The following is a 14,659-nucleotide window of genomic DNA, read 5'->3' as shown; positions in this document are numbered from 1 at the left end:
ACAACTAGATTGAAGGACAAGTTGGAGCTGATGGGTCCTGGAGAAACATACTGTTCCCAATATTCCCCAATAAAATTTAAAAAAGAAAAAAGCTTTCATTTCCATTCAGAGCACTTCCATGGGAGGCAAATGTTACTATTTTCTGAAGGGGGTTTAATAATTCGAGAGACAAAGGATGGGTAAAAGTGGTACACTCAGTAATTGGCAGAGCTGACACCAAAACTCAGACCTCCCATTCCTTAAGAGCCAACACTCACCAGTCCATTATCCAAGGTTTTTACTCCAACGCGTGGCCGCCTGTGTCTCACAAATTGTCTGTGAAATATTATCATCTGTGAGATTCCCAGCTACGTGCTCTTAATTCAGAGGAAAATACGGACATCATATGTACAATATAAAAAGTATGAACCATTTCCTTCTTCAAAACCCAACCTGAAACTACATGGAGGGTGGGTTGCTGGAGGATCTGGGGGAAGGGAAAGAGTTCAAAGCATCTAGCTGAATTTATAGAATTTTCTTTTTTTTTTTTTTTTAATTTGGAGCAAAGATGGGAGAAGAAAGCAGATTTGTAGGTGGACTGAGTGCCAATCAATCATTGCCTTTACACAACCTATAAACCTTAAAGAAAATCAATAAGCTTGAGACCCCATCATCCCCAAATCCCCAAGATGGCTGGTCAGTCGGTTGATCCACCGTAGAAGAAAGCAACCCTTGGGGAACTGGTCTGGAGGATTAAATCTGAGGAGGGACATACTCCCCCGATGTAGATCCAAAGACCACTCAGACAAGTAGGCTAAGAAAAGAGCCCTGGCTCTGTCTCCATGAGGCTTCTTTCTATATGAGGAGGCAAAATGGCGCAGTGGTTAGAAAGATGGACTTTGGCATCAGACGGAAGTTTGTATCTAAGCTCTATTGCTTGCTAGCTGTCCAATTGTGGGAAGGGAACAAAATCAGAGCCTTAATTTCCTCAGGTATAAAGTGGAATAGAGTTAAGGACCTATGTCATGGGTCTGTTTTGAAGCTTAAAAGAGAGAATGCATGTAAAGCACTTAACATGGTACCTGACACACAGTCATGTCTTGATAATTTTTTTCTCAAATCAGTGATTACACCTAAGAATCATTTCTTTGTTGGCAAAGAGCCCTGTCTTCAAGTCCAATCTCTACCATGAAAATTAGGCTTGTGGTTCTCTGAAATGAGTACAAACATCCAAATTAGTTTAACTCCCTCTCCCTGGGATAATCCCAGGCCTTTGAAGAAAATGTTAATAAACTCTACCTATACACCAGAGACTCAGAAGTAAATTGCTTTTCTAGTTTAGTGACATCTCAACTTAAATAGTGATTTATTTCCACCCATTTCTCTCCTTCTGGGGCTCCTATTATGCGTAAGTTGTATGCGTGATGGTTTCCCAAAGACCTCTGAGACTCTCCTCATTTCTCTTCATTCTTTTTTCTTTCTGTTCCTCAGACAGGATAATCTTATTTGACCTATCTTCAAGTTTGCTGATTCCTTATTCTGCTAGTTCAAAGCTGATGTTCAGCCGTCTAGTGAATTCTTCATTTCAGTTATTGTATTTTCAACTCCACAATTTCTATGTTTCTTTAATTCTGTCTTTATTGTTATTCAACATTTGGTGAGACATTATTCTATACTTTTCTTCTATTCTTTAGACATGGTGGTTTTTTTTTTAGTTCTTTGAACATACGTATAACAGTTAATTTACAATCTTTGTCTATTATGTCCAACGTCTGGGGTCCCTCAGGAACAGTTTCTAATAATTGCTTTGTTTTCCTGTGTATGGACCATACCTTCCCATTTCTTTGCATGTCTATAATTTTTTGTTGAAACTGGATATTTTAAATGCCATGTCAACACTAGAAATAAGACTTCCCTCCGTCCCTAGGATTTGTTGCTGTTGCTACTGTTTATTTAGTGACTTTCCTGGACTAATTTTAGAAAGTCTGTATTCTTTGTCATGTGTAGCCACTGAAGTTTCTGCTCCATTAGCTTGTGGTAAGCTAATGATTAGACAGAGATTTCCTTAAATACCTTAAACCAATAAGTCTCCTACCTTTGCCAAAGACCTCGTGTGTGTGTGTGTGTGTGTGTGTGTATGTGTGTGTGTGTGTGTGTGTGTGTGTTGCAGCTCTCCCTCAATGGTCCAGCAGCAGACAGGTGACAAATCTGCCTTCACCTTCATTTCCTACTCACACAGAGACGCAGGGTCAGCAGAGGTGAGCGTTTAGGGCATTCTCAGGTCTTTCCCGGGCATGTGCACAGTTCTGCATGTGCCTGTGGACTTCTAGATTCCTAAGAACACGTGGGAGCTTTTCAAAGCCCTCATGGACATCTCTTTCTCCAGATATTCTTTTCAAGATTTTTGGCCAGCCTCTTGTTTACCCTAACTGGCACTGCTACCTCGGGCAGCTGTGATGTCAAAGGACTGTCTTCAATGAATGCCCTGGAAATAGAGATTTCCCACTGAGCAAGGTTGAGTTGGGTCAAATACAGGCAAATACTCTGAATGGGGACTTTCCAGGTACCTACCAGACAGCTAAAGTAGTGACCTAGTAAAGGGACTTTTGGGGAGCTCCAAAACTGTTTTGCCCTCTCCAGTTGTCTGTGAGGCTGCTGGTTTTCACAACTACTAGTGACTGGGAGACTACTGCTTTTCACAACTACCAATGGTCACGAGGCTGCTGGGTGTCAAGGCTATCGCAGAGCCTGGGAGAGGAGGGCAAATTAAAACACAAAGCTCACTGTTCTTACCACTATTCAGCCATTTTCTTAAATAAATGCCCCTTAGATTGTTGCAAGCCTTTAGTTCAGAGCGCTTAAGAAATTAATTTTGACAATGCTTGCCAATGTTCTTGTTGCTTTCCTGGAGGAACAGGTTTCTTCTTCTGTTAAATGGCCCTGACTCCACCATTCCATAAGTGCTTCCCCATTTATTTCCTGTGCTATCACTCAACCTAATAGATGAGGAACAGTACCCAGAAGTACAGGACTAAAACCACTCTGCCAGATTAAAGACTGTATAAGCAACCAGCCATGTATGAGGGAAAGAGGAGTTGCTTTGCTCACACAGTATGCCCAGAGCTCAGTCCTCAACAACCAAAAACAGCGCAGTTCTTGGTATATTTTGGTTTTGTTCTTGCTTTCATGGGTCAGTGACCTGGCCCTGCCATCAATAGTCTCCAGCACTGAAAACCACAACTTCTGGAATGGGACCATTGTCCACTTATCACCATCATCACCATTCTCATCCATAGGAAATATTTATTAAGCACTCATCTACCCTAGAATCCCAAGGTAGGGCTCAAATATCATGTTGTCAGATCCAATATGATGGTCAAAAGTCAATGCACTCACGATGTTTAACTCCAGGGAAAAGTGAAAGTTCTTAAAGCTGTGGAATTCTGTGTCTGGAAGGGACATCAAAGGTCATCTGGCTTCACTATCCATCTATATACCATAATATGCCGCACAATATCCCCCACTAAGTGGTTGGTCCCATCTACCCTTGAGTGAAGTTAAATGTAGCGACAATTAACTCATAACTTTGCTAGCTGGACATCTTAAATACTGGAAGCTTTGTCTTTATATTGTGGATGAACGCAGAGACATATTCAGAACTGAGAAGCTGGAGTGAATGACCTGAGACCTTGAAGACTAATCTGGTTATCTAGAGCTATTCCAGATGCGAGGTCACCTAAATATTGTGTATGCCTGAAAAACTTAGGTGTGCCTCTCTACGCAGGGATGATACCACCTCTTATCTAGTGCCTCAGCAGATAAACACTTTAATTGAGATAAAGGGCACTGATAAGCCTAAAAATGAAATCTTGGCAATTCTAGGGAGGACTATAGGCAATTATGAAATATGCATCAAGAGTGCAGGTGTTGGAGTTAGACAAACCTGTATTTGAATCGTGGCTCTACCACTTAAAAGCTGTGTGATTTAAACTAGTTTCTCTGAGCTTCAGTTTCCTCATCTGTTAAATGGGGATACCATGTTTTCCCAAAAATAAAACCTATCAGGACAATCAGCTCTAATGTGTCTTTTGGAGGAAAAATTAATATAAGCCCTGGTATTATTTTACTATAAGACCAGGTATAATATAATATAATATAATATAATATAATATAATATAATATAATATAATTAATATAATATAATACTGGGTCTTATATTAATTTTTTCTCCAAAACACGCATTAGAGCTGATAGTCCGGCGAGGTCTTATTTTCAGGGAAACACAGTAGTTAATAGTACCTACCTAACATGGTGCAGTAGAAGTTAAATAAAAGTATATATGAAAAGTCTTGGCACATAGTAAATGCTATTGTTGTTAAAACACACACACGTGGTTTGTGAACCTATGGAAAACAAGGTTATAGCCAACTGGGGTTTCACCAAGAATAAGTCATGTCAAACCAATCTCACTTCTTTTTTTTTATATGGTTATTGAGCATGTTATCTAGTTGTTGACTCTTGATTATAAACTAACTGGAGGATTAAATGGTCAAATGTAGATGGATAGCAGGACAGCTGGATGGCTCTCTTTAATAGAGTGCCAGGAGGTTCTGTCCTTACCTTTGTCTGGTCTAACATTCTTATTCAAGGTGGAAAAGAAGGGGCAGAAAACACCATGCTGGAAAGGCAAGTCAATACACCAGCATAAAGAATCAAATTTATCTTACCAAAAGCCAAGAAAACGAAATGAATGAGGGATGTTGTCTTGCATTCGGGTATAAAAAGGAGTCAAAGACCTCAGGGCAAGTGTGTGTTATGTTAAAGAATGTTATACAAAAGATGAAGGAAGATGGGCTGAGGAGTGATTCACATAGCAAGACTCATATATGCCTGCATGCATTTATTCATTCATTCACTCAGTAACTGTAGGAGTATTCACTCCAGACCAGCCCCTGCTGAGGAACTATAAAGATGAAAAGACACAAATCCCTGCTCTCAGGGAGTTTACAGTCTGGTGAAAAGACAGATCTGGAAATGGAACAGCACAGTAAGAGAGGAAAGGTCTCCTAAGAACTGTTTTACAGTGGTGATACTGACATGAAACTTGGAGGATCGGCAGACATTTGTCAGACAACCTGACATGGGACGGAATGGTTTTCTAGGTGGACTTTTCAGAACATGCAAAGGCCCTAATGCACAGCCGGCTCTTCTAGTGGAGCCTAAACAATTTACATGCACGTCTGGGATGTGGAAAGAGTATGACGCACGGACACATCGGGCATATTGCCTCACATTGCCAGTTCAAGTACACTCCTGGAGACATCTGCACCTTACCGTAGGTGATGACAAGCAGAACGAAGTTGAGGTTTTTGAAGAGCCGGACGATGGAACTTAAGTACGAAGCATCAGGGGTTGCCAAGGCATAGCTCAGGGACTGGGCCCTGCTGGGGGGATGCTTAGGCTTCTCCTTGAACACTGAAAGGAAAGAAACAGAGCGATCACTGAACATCCTGGTCGCCCCCCGCCAGCAGGGCTGACACATGGATGAGAGCTGGCTCCACCACCTGAGAAGGAGCTAAGACTCAAAAGGAAATATTAATTCTTCCATTAAATCCTTTACAGTTGCCTCCCTGGAAGCTGCTTTTCATTGTCTGTAGCTGAGTGAGTGGTCTGTTGAGTGCTTTTTCTTCACGTCCTCTGGACTGCAACAATCACTGGGCCTCCCAGGTAGTGTTCAAGGGTCAAGCCGTCCTATGATCACCAGCAAATAACATACGTGGAGAACCAGAGAACTGAAAACACACAACAGTAACACATGGAAAAGGAAGTGAGAGCTGAGGCTTTGGGATTAGTGAGCCCCGTTAATGGCTTAGCACCAGAGCTCCTCCCAAGGAAGGAGGAGCTACCTTGTCCGTGCTTAGCACAGAGCCTGGCACAAGAAATATTCCCTGAGTAAGTAAAAGGATCTTCTTCTATTGGAAAAGCCTCGAGTCCATCACTAGTTTCTCAACATCTGAAGCAGATACTGCCTTACAAAGAAAGAGAATTACACATGCTCTGGTAGGAGTGGCTACTCTGATAGGAAGTGCTGGAGAGGGAACAATGGGAAAACCATTCATTTTATGCTCTATTTACAGTGCAACTGGTACAGTCAATTTAACTGCATTGATCACTACTCAGTTCCCTGGGGGGCAAACCAGTTTAACCAGTTTTTTTTTATTAAACTACCCCCCAATTGGGTCCAAGCAAGCACCATGTAGCCTCCCCCACACCCTAGGAGAACATTCCTTCTTCAGTTAGAGGAAGCTCTGGAAATGCAGTTTAATGTCTTGAAGATCAAAATTCCCCCTTCCTCTCTCCCCTCCCCGCCACCCAAAACCCTCTAGCCCTGACTGCAGAGTCCTGCTTCTCTCTTCTCCGGAAGTAGTTCTGGATAATTTCCTCCTGGATAACTTCCCCATGCTGGGAAGCTCTCATCTATTGTCTTGTCTGTTCTGTTCACCTTTCCTTCCATCAGGGAAAAGAAAGCAAGGCCAGTGGTTATTTATTTCTGTAACAACAGGAGCTAGTTCAAGAACCTGGCAACACAAACCAGAATTCAGATAAGATCTTTCAGTTCTTTACTCAATGAGCTATTCTCTGTGCTTGATAATAAAATGCCAAAATGTAAAATGTCCTACGTCCAGGATTTCACCTGCAAAGTACCAGGCCCTCATCTGCTACAAACACAAGCATTTGGAACTGGGGCACATTACAATTTGAAACTTAAAGTCTGGCTAAGATGATCTCTGGCTGAACTGTTCTTTCCTGCTCTCATCCACAGCTCTACAGCTTCTCAACTTTCCAGGAATGCCACATCCTCTGTCCAAGATATCCTGCCAGCTTTTAGAAGCCATCAGGCAGCGCTTTCTCAGCTTGGACCCTGGGGAGCGAATGACACAGTGAGAACAGAGGAATAAGGTACACGATTATAAAACTGTTTGACTCTGGAGGGGAGTCCAGAAGGAAGGAATGAAACCTTTACCACGTGAGTGGAACTTTCAGATATTAGCAGGAAAACTGGTTAACCTTTAGACGGGTGACTAACTGAAAATGGAAACCTCTACTCTGCGGTTTCAGAATTTATCACTGCCCATGTAATATCAGATGATAAAAGAGGATATAAAATTATATTATTCATCAATTGTACGGTGATGGGTGGTAACTAGACTAGTCGTGATCACTTTAAAGTGTATACAGATGTAGAATTAGAATGCTGTACACGGGAAACTTAGGATAAAATTGTATTAACCAAATATCTCAATGATTAAATGTACATGCATACAAAATAGTAGTTATCTGAAGTTGGCAGTTAAGATTAACCCATACGAGACTAAATCAGTGGTCATTCTTTTCTTTATGCTTTTGTTTTATATTTTCTAATTTTTCCATTATGAGCATATGTTACTCTTATAATTAAAAAACAACAACAACAACAAAAACTGATACCCAGGTATTCTCAAGTGAATCTATGAGATTATTAGTGTTTGTGGATCCGTTCTGTTTTGTTTGGTTCCAAAAATTTAGGGTATGGCATTAGATAAGTTTGGGCTTGAATCCACTCTCTGGTACTTACTAGCTATTTAATCTCGAATAATTTATTTAACTCCTCTAACTCTCATCTTCTTCTTTGTCAAATGGGACTGATAATGGTAACTTCTCTCAGAGGGTTGTTGATTACATGAGATCAGGCATGTATAGCACAGTGCCTGTGATATCATAAGTGCTCATGGGGTTTTATCAAGGGGATCAGCAGCCTGCCCATTAATTCTGGTGACGTCCTATTAGAGAACTGTTTAATGATAATGAAACCTTTACTGAGCCGCTAACAAAGTGCACAAGACCAGCTACCCTGTTACCCTGAAAATAAGACCTAGCTGGACCATCAGCTCTAATGCGTCTTTTGGAGCAAAAAATAATATAAGACCAGGTATTATATTATATTATATTATATTACATTATATTATATTTCATTACATTATATTATATTACATTACATTACATTATATGATATTATATAAAACCTGGTCTTATAGTAAAATAAGACCGGGTCTTATATTAATTTTTGCACCAAAAGCCGCATTAGAGCTGATGGTCCAGCTAGGTCTTATTTTCAGGGAAACACGGTAGCACTGTATTGGGGGCAATGGCTCAGGCTAAAGCATTTGAAGACCATTAGAAGCCTGGCTCCCAGTTTCTGTAAACATCCAGAGTATTCAAGGCCATGTTCACAAGGGCTCCACCAAAGCCAGCAGAACCTCCCTGCCTCCCCAACCCCCAGCAGTCTACTAATGCACTTACGGATGATGACAAGGATGAAAAGTAGAGTGGCCACACCTCCTATTATGTAGAACATGATGCTGATGTGGTAGGCAAGCTTGTCCTGGTCTTCGATATTGGGTACCAAAACCGGAGGGACCAAAAAGCCAATCGCAATTCCAAGCTATAGAAGACAGTCAATTAGTTTCCAATGGCCAAGACGTGACAACGCAAATTTAGGGACTGCTAATAACAAACATAATCCCAGTCCTTAAAGCCCAAACAGGGACTGTTTCCTCCCTCAAGACACCAGAGAGTACTTTCTTTTGATTGATAACTCAACTCACACATGCCTCTGACCACCCTCACCATCAACAAACACCTATTGAAAAAACTTCTGGTTGGGGTTCTCAATGCAATTTGGGTCTTCTCCAGGTGCAAACGAATGAACAGTGGCTCCTATACTCCCATCTCTATGGTAGAGTGAAACAGTGTTGACTTTTTTCTTGACTTTTAAGTGAATTAAATGTCACTTAAATTCTTGATTTCACTGACTCTATTAACCGGGAGCTCAGAGACCAGCTGGGGGAATAGTTTTACACTCTATAACCCCAACAACTTGCATTCAGTAAGACAGACTAGTCTAAAGTTGTTACCACATTTATAAACATGAAAGTTTAAATTCATTGTGTAAATAACTGACAAAGTATCGGTGGTGTGAAGTCATATGCAACCACATACATTTATACACACAGGAAGTGGGCACACGCAGACTGCCTACACACACACACACACACACACACACACCAACAAATGAAAATATCTCATATCTGCCTTGGAGTTCAAACTCCAGTGACCTGGCAGATAATGGGACTTGGGTGTTTCTGAGGCCACAAATGCCTTGATTCAGTAGTGACAAGCTGTGACACAACTCCCAAAGCCCTTTTGCCACATGTAATACCAAAGCAGAAATTGAAAAACAGCCTGAGAATTCAGGCAAGCTTCAAATTCCAAGAGTGAAGGAAGATAAGTAAGTTCTTTGTCTTAAGGTCCCACATGTCCTTTATTGTACCGAAAGAAACTACAGGTAGAGAAGCAATTTACTTTCATTCCACACTATAGCACCATTCATCAGTTGCCAATCTGCAGTCTTGATCATTGGTTTTCCAGCCTGAGTGGCTGGCTATAGCCACTCAGGATGGTCACTAGTGGTTCTCAGCTCTGGAATGTTCACAAGTCATCATCAATAGGCTCAGTGTAGGGTTCTTCCAATGTATGCCAGTGTATAATCAATCAATCAAACAGTTCTTTAAAGCATCCTCTGTGGGAAAAGTATTCTGCTAGGATATATGAGGACGTACCAAGATGTATATGGCAGGCTTCCTGCCTTTAAGGAGCTTTCTAATCAATCTGGTAGGGGCAGAAGGGATTTAAAACAAAGATAGGAACGATAACACACATGGTGATATTTGTGTGTTGAAACTATAGAATGTTATAGTTTGAAAGTTCCTTTGTCATCCTCTATTACAACCTGATTATTAGAGGGCCAAATGGAGGTTAAGTGAGGTTGAGCTCTAGAGGTTAAGTGACTTGTACAGGGTCACTTAACAGAGTTCTAGCAGCGCTGCGATGAGAAAACAGATCTCTTGGCTTCTCAGGCCAGCACTTCCTCCACTGGGCCTGGCAATGTCCTCCTAGGTTAAGAGTCTTGAGAAAGGCCCAAGTGAGTCGGCCTCTTCAGAAGAGGCCTCGGAACTTTATCTAATCCTCGGCCACGCTGATGTGTCAGAGTCGAGTCTGGCTTCTTAACTGTTGATCTGTAAGACTTTGAAGATAAAAACCAGACACAGACAGAGGGGCAAATGCAACCTTGATAGCTGGGAACCTGGGTCCACTACAGGTCGTAGCAGGCCTCCTAAACGCTTTGAAGTTAGAGATCTAGAAGTTAAGTAGAATCCCAGAGGGTCTCTTTTGCAAGAATGAGGAAAGTTATGGGACATCATCCAAGGTTTTGTGATTCTTTCATTCCCGAAAGGACCCTGACATAAGATCACCTAATCGCCAGTAATCTTCTGCCTTGAGAAATAAGGATGGAGAGGCAGATTGGGAGAGTCAGTTTTCATTTTCTATTTCATTTTTGCTCTTTCTGCAAATTCAAAGGTGATATCTAAGCATTGTTACATCAGTGGTCATGAGCACTTCCAGAGGAAATGTCACCATTAAAAACACATCTGGAGAGAGGGGAGAGCTGTTGGTTGTTGTGTGGGGGCTGTTCGTTAACAAAAGTAACCATGGAGAACACTGAAAATTCAGTGGATTCAAAATCCATTAAAAATTCAGAAACAAAGATTTTACATGGAAGCAAATCAATGGACTCTGGAATATCCTTGGACAATAGTTACAAAATGGATTATCCCGAAATGGGTTTATGTATAATAATCAATAATAAGAATTTTCATAAAAGTACTGGAATGGCAGCTGAGTCTGGTACAGATGTAGATGCAGCAAACCTCAGGGAAACATTCATGAACTTGAAATACGAATTCAGGAATAAAAATGATCTCACATGGGAAGAAATTGTAGATTTGATGCACAATGTTTCTAAAGAAGATCATAGCAAAAGGAGCAGTTTTATTTGTGTGCTTCTAAGCCATGGTGATGAAGGAGGAATTTTTGGAACAAATGGACCTGTTGACCTGAGAATATTAGCAAATTTCTTCAGAGGGGATTATTGTAGAAGTCTAACTGGAAAACCCAAACTTTTCATTATTCAGGCCTGCCGAGGTACAGAATTAGACTGTGGTATTGAGACGGACAGTGTTGAGGATGACACGCCCTGTCAGAAAATACCAGTGGAGGCAGACTTCTTGTATGCGTACTCTACAGCACCTGGTTACTATTCGTGGCGAAATTCAAAGGATGGATCCTGGTTCATCCAGTCACTTTGTGCTATGCTGAAACTGTACGCTCAAAAGCTTGAGCCCATACACATTCTTACTCGGGTTAACAGAATGGTAGCAAGAGAATTTGAGTCCTTTTCCTTTGACTCTACTTTTCATGCAAAGAAACAGATTCCTTGTATTGTTTCTATGCTCACAAAAGAACTGTATTTTTATCACTGAAGAAATGGATGATTTTTTTTAGTTTGTGTGTCTAGTGAGGAATTAGTGTAACTGATTGCTATATTTTTCCCCTCATCTAAATTTAATCTAATACTGCAGGTAGTACTTTGAAACATGCCACTTTCATAGAATAGAATTACTATGAAACTACCTCAAACTCAGAATCAGGCAGTTGAAATTGAATTTAATTAGGAATAAATAAATGGATAGTAGTACAACCATGAGAGGAAGTGATTGTAAATAAACAGCTCTCCTAATTAGCAAGTTTTAGTGATGCGATGCTATGAATTTTCAAGTCATTATGGAAAAAATTAAGCATTGTAGTAATGAATTTCAGTGATATTGATACGTCATCATTTAAGAATATGCATTCTAGTTTTCGTCAGCCTATGGAAATAATGGTATGGAATAATGTATCTTAGACTTGAGGGATCCATGCGCATGATGAAGGGTTTGAAGACTTTGATTTTAGAATTTGGAGATAAATCAACCGTATTTTTAGATCATTTATCTGAATGTGTGGTTTTGTGTATGGTTTTGTGTGTGGTTTTGAGTCCTGAGCATGTCTTTGTTGTAAAAAATCATGTTTAATATTGCAAAAAGACACTAAATGTTGTCCTTGAAAATGTGAGCAAACTCAGTTGACTCCTTTAAGGCAAAGTGGAACATTAACACAGGGAGACAGAGTTAGAACTATGAGGTGCTGAAAGGCAGTTCACCCACCAGCAGATAACATCCTGTTGTTTGTCCCTATGCAAGCTGCTGAGCCTCACATACCAACAAAATACCTGAGGTTTTGTGAGGTAAAAACCTCAAACTGTCGATCAAATTGATAGCATTGTGAATTTAAAAACTTCTGTAGGAAAAAAAAAACAAAAAACTTCTGTAGGAACATACTAAAATACAACTTACATACTAAAATACAACTTACAGATAAACAGTGAAATGGAAGGAAGAAATAGTAAATCAGCTAACTGGGCATGCCGTAATTAGAAGGGGGTTGGAGCCTGAGCAGGTACACAGCACAGCCTATGTGATGAAGGCACCACTTTGGACCACAGCTTCCGGAAAAGGACTGCTAAGTTCTTCCTATCTTCTGGTGTTCATGGAGGATGTCCCCAAGGCAGGAATCTCCAAGAAAGTGAACCAAATTAGAAATTTCTGAAATGGAAACTTTCCAAAGATGGTGAGAGCCATAATAAAAACCACCGTACCCTTTGTAGTAAAATTTTGGAGTATGTTACTTTCTCTTGAAGTTTGTGATCAAAGGAAAATGATACTGTTATAATAATACACGGTTCTCTGAAATGAAACGACCATGACAGGACTTTAGAAATCATCCAGTCTTCCCTTGGTGCACAGGGACAGTGAAGACCAGAGAGGAGAAGCAGCGCAGCACCCAGCGTGTGAGGCCAGGCGCCATGCCTCCTCCCTCAGGTTGGTGGTGAGCCATCACTGCGGTAGTTTCTCACTGGTGTTCAGTCTCACATTTTACATGAGTTTTCTTTTGCTCAGAGAAAGAAACTCACATTTATAAAAGAAACTCACTATTTGTTTTGACTATATCTAACCTTGACTAAGTAAATGAGGCATGTAACATTATCTTAAGGTGTATACCTGTGTGACAATTTTGTTAAGAATTGTTATTATGAATTTTTATTTCAAAATATAAATTCTAACCTAAAATTAAAAAAAAAAAAACAAACACACATCTGTGCAGCCTGAGGGCTTTGAGTAACAGGAAGAAGCCATACTTTGTGTAATGTATCGCTTGACTCATGCATTTGGCAGAGCAAAACTAAACCAACTGGCTGCTTCTGGTGTAAGATTCCCATACTTAACCCACTGCACAAAAACAGCACATATGTTCTATTGGCTCTGAGAGCTGCAGAACCACTGTCCCCATCACCATCCAAAACAGGACACTCGACAAAGCCCAGAGTCACAATTAAAGCAGAACCCTGGCACAAAGCTGCCCTCCCCAGTGCTGCCCGGTCAATAATACACCCAGACCATCAAGGGAGGACTCTGGGGCCTCCACAAAAGGCAGTGAGCTCTATGTCAACACCATGGTGAGGGCTTTGGTCCTAATGCAACAGGGACGGAAACAATGGTCCCATCTGGGCCCTTTCCTAGGATCCCAGGCATCTCATCCTCCTGACTCAGACCAAAGGTGGACTTTGCTCTTCTTGGTAGGAGGTAACCACCTCAGCAAACAGGTTCTCACCCATCCGACCTCATTCCTCCTTGGCACATTCCTCCTCCAGGCATACCTGCTATTCTGAGAAAAGTGAGCCCACTCTCAGCCCCAGGTCGGGGCCCTATTGCCTCATTCTTTTCCCCTGGGCACAGTCCCCAGGTCAAAGTTGGGCCTGCTCTCTTGGATTTCAGGCCTCCTAGGAACTGGCTCCCTGGCACTAAGGGTCACAAATGTCCCCTTATTGGGTCAGCAGTTTTCCCTGCAGCAGAGTCCCCCAGCTTGAAGGCTTACTTCAAACTTGATGTCCCTATGACCTACTCTGGGGCTCTCCCCCATGTTGTTCATTTTTAAATGAACCCTCACCTTCTTCCCTCTTCCTCAACATTCCTCGGAGACATCTTCACTCTGAAACTGTGGTTAGGGTCGGGAGGATCGAGCTTAAATCCCAGCTCTACCAGTTACTAGACGCCTAACCTTGGGCAAAGTTCATTCACCGCTTTGTGCCTATTTCCTAATCGGCAAAAGGAAGGCAATATTACCTAGTTACACTGTCTAGCTCCCAGGGTCATCCTGAGGATCCTACGAATGGACTGTTCAGCAGAATGCTTTATACCAAGGAGGCACTCACTCCCCATCTGCAAGCCTGGTCCTTCCACCCTTTGCTCTCACACAGCCCTGGGGACAGGAAGGAGAGGAGAGGCCAACCGGACTCATAAGACATGCTTGGTTTATTTACAGCAGTCACATGAACCACCCTCCTCTGGTTCTCCCCCTCTTCCTTCCCAGCTCCTCCCCTTGGCTCTTTCTCCATTCTCTCCGTCACCCTTGACTCTGTCCTCTCACACCCACCCTGTCCCAGGCCCTCCAATCCTTTCAGTCAACAGTGATCTCTCCTCCACCGCCCTGTACAATGTATTCAGATGCACTCACCATAAAGCCTCTGTTTGAGGAGCAAGCCCTGTCAGAGGGAGAACGCCAATCCAAACCCCTCAGCCTGTTGTTCTTGCTTTTCTTCACCTACTTTCAAGCTGCCTTTCCAGTCTCATCTCCTCTACTTCCT

General features: G+C 41.6%; 2 protein-coding genes across 3 annotated transcripts in view; one reads left to right on the top strand and one right to left on the bottom strand.

The window, feature by feature from the left end:
- The window catches only part of FLVCR2 (FLVCR choline and putative heme transporter 2), a 55,375-nt gene that overhangs the window by 18,338 nt on the left and 22,378 nt on the right, over positions 1 to 14,659 (bottom strand). The window contains exons 2-3 of the mRNA XM_081048128.1: positions 8,320 to 8,461; positions 5,314 to 5,454 (exon numbers count right to left, since the gene is read on the bottom strand). Coding sequence (XP_080904254.1) covers positions 5,314 to 5,454; positions 8,320 to 8,461 — 283 coding nt within the window. The remainder of the gene's footprint in view (positions 1 to 5,313; positions 5,455 to 8,319; positions 8,462 to 14,659) is intronic.
- Positions 10,529 to 11,399, top strand: LOC308497428 (caspase-3-like; the record flags this gene model as incomplete). 2 transcript variants are annotated; one of them, XM_081048130.1, is made up of 2 exons in its annotated part: positions 10,529 to 11,051; positions 11,170 to 11,235. In XM_081048130.1, exons 1-2 carry the CDS (start codon positions 10,569 to 10,571, stop codon positions 11,233 to 11,235), a joined length of 549 nt encoding a protein of 182 aa, XP_080904256.1. In that variant the 5' UTR covers positions 10,529 to 10,568. The 2 variants fall into 2 exon arrangements, with proteins under 2 accessions (XP_080904256.1, XP_080904255.1); XM_081048129.1 differs by having other exon boundaries at positions 10,529 to 11,399.

The sequence above is a fragment of the Rhinolophus hipposideros genome, assembly GCF_964194185.1.
Source record: "Rhinolophus hipposideros genome assembly, chromosome: 5".
Lineage (NCBI taxonomy): Eukaryota > Metazoa > Chordata > Mammalia > Chiroptera > Rhinolophidae > Rhinolophus > Rhinolophus hipposideros.
The sequence above is the reverse complement of the archived record's forward strand: the minus strand, read 5'-3'. Positions and strand labels throughout refer to the sequence as shown.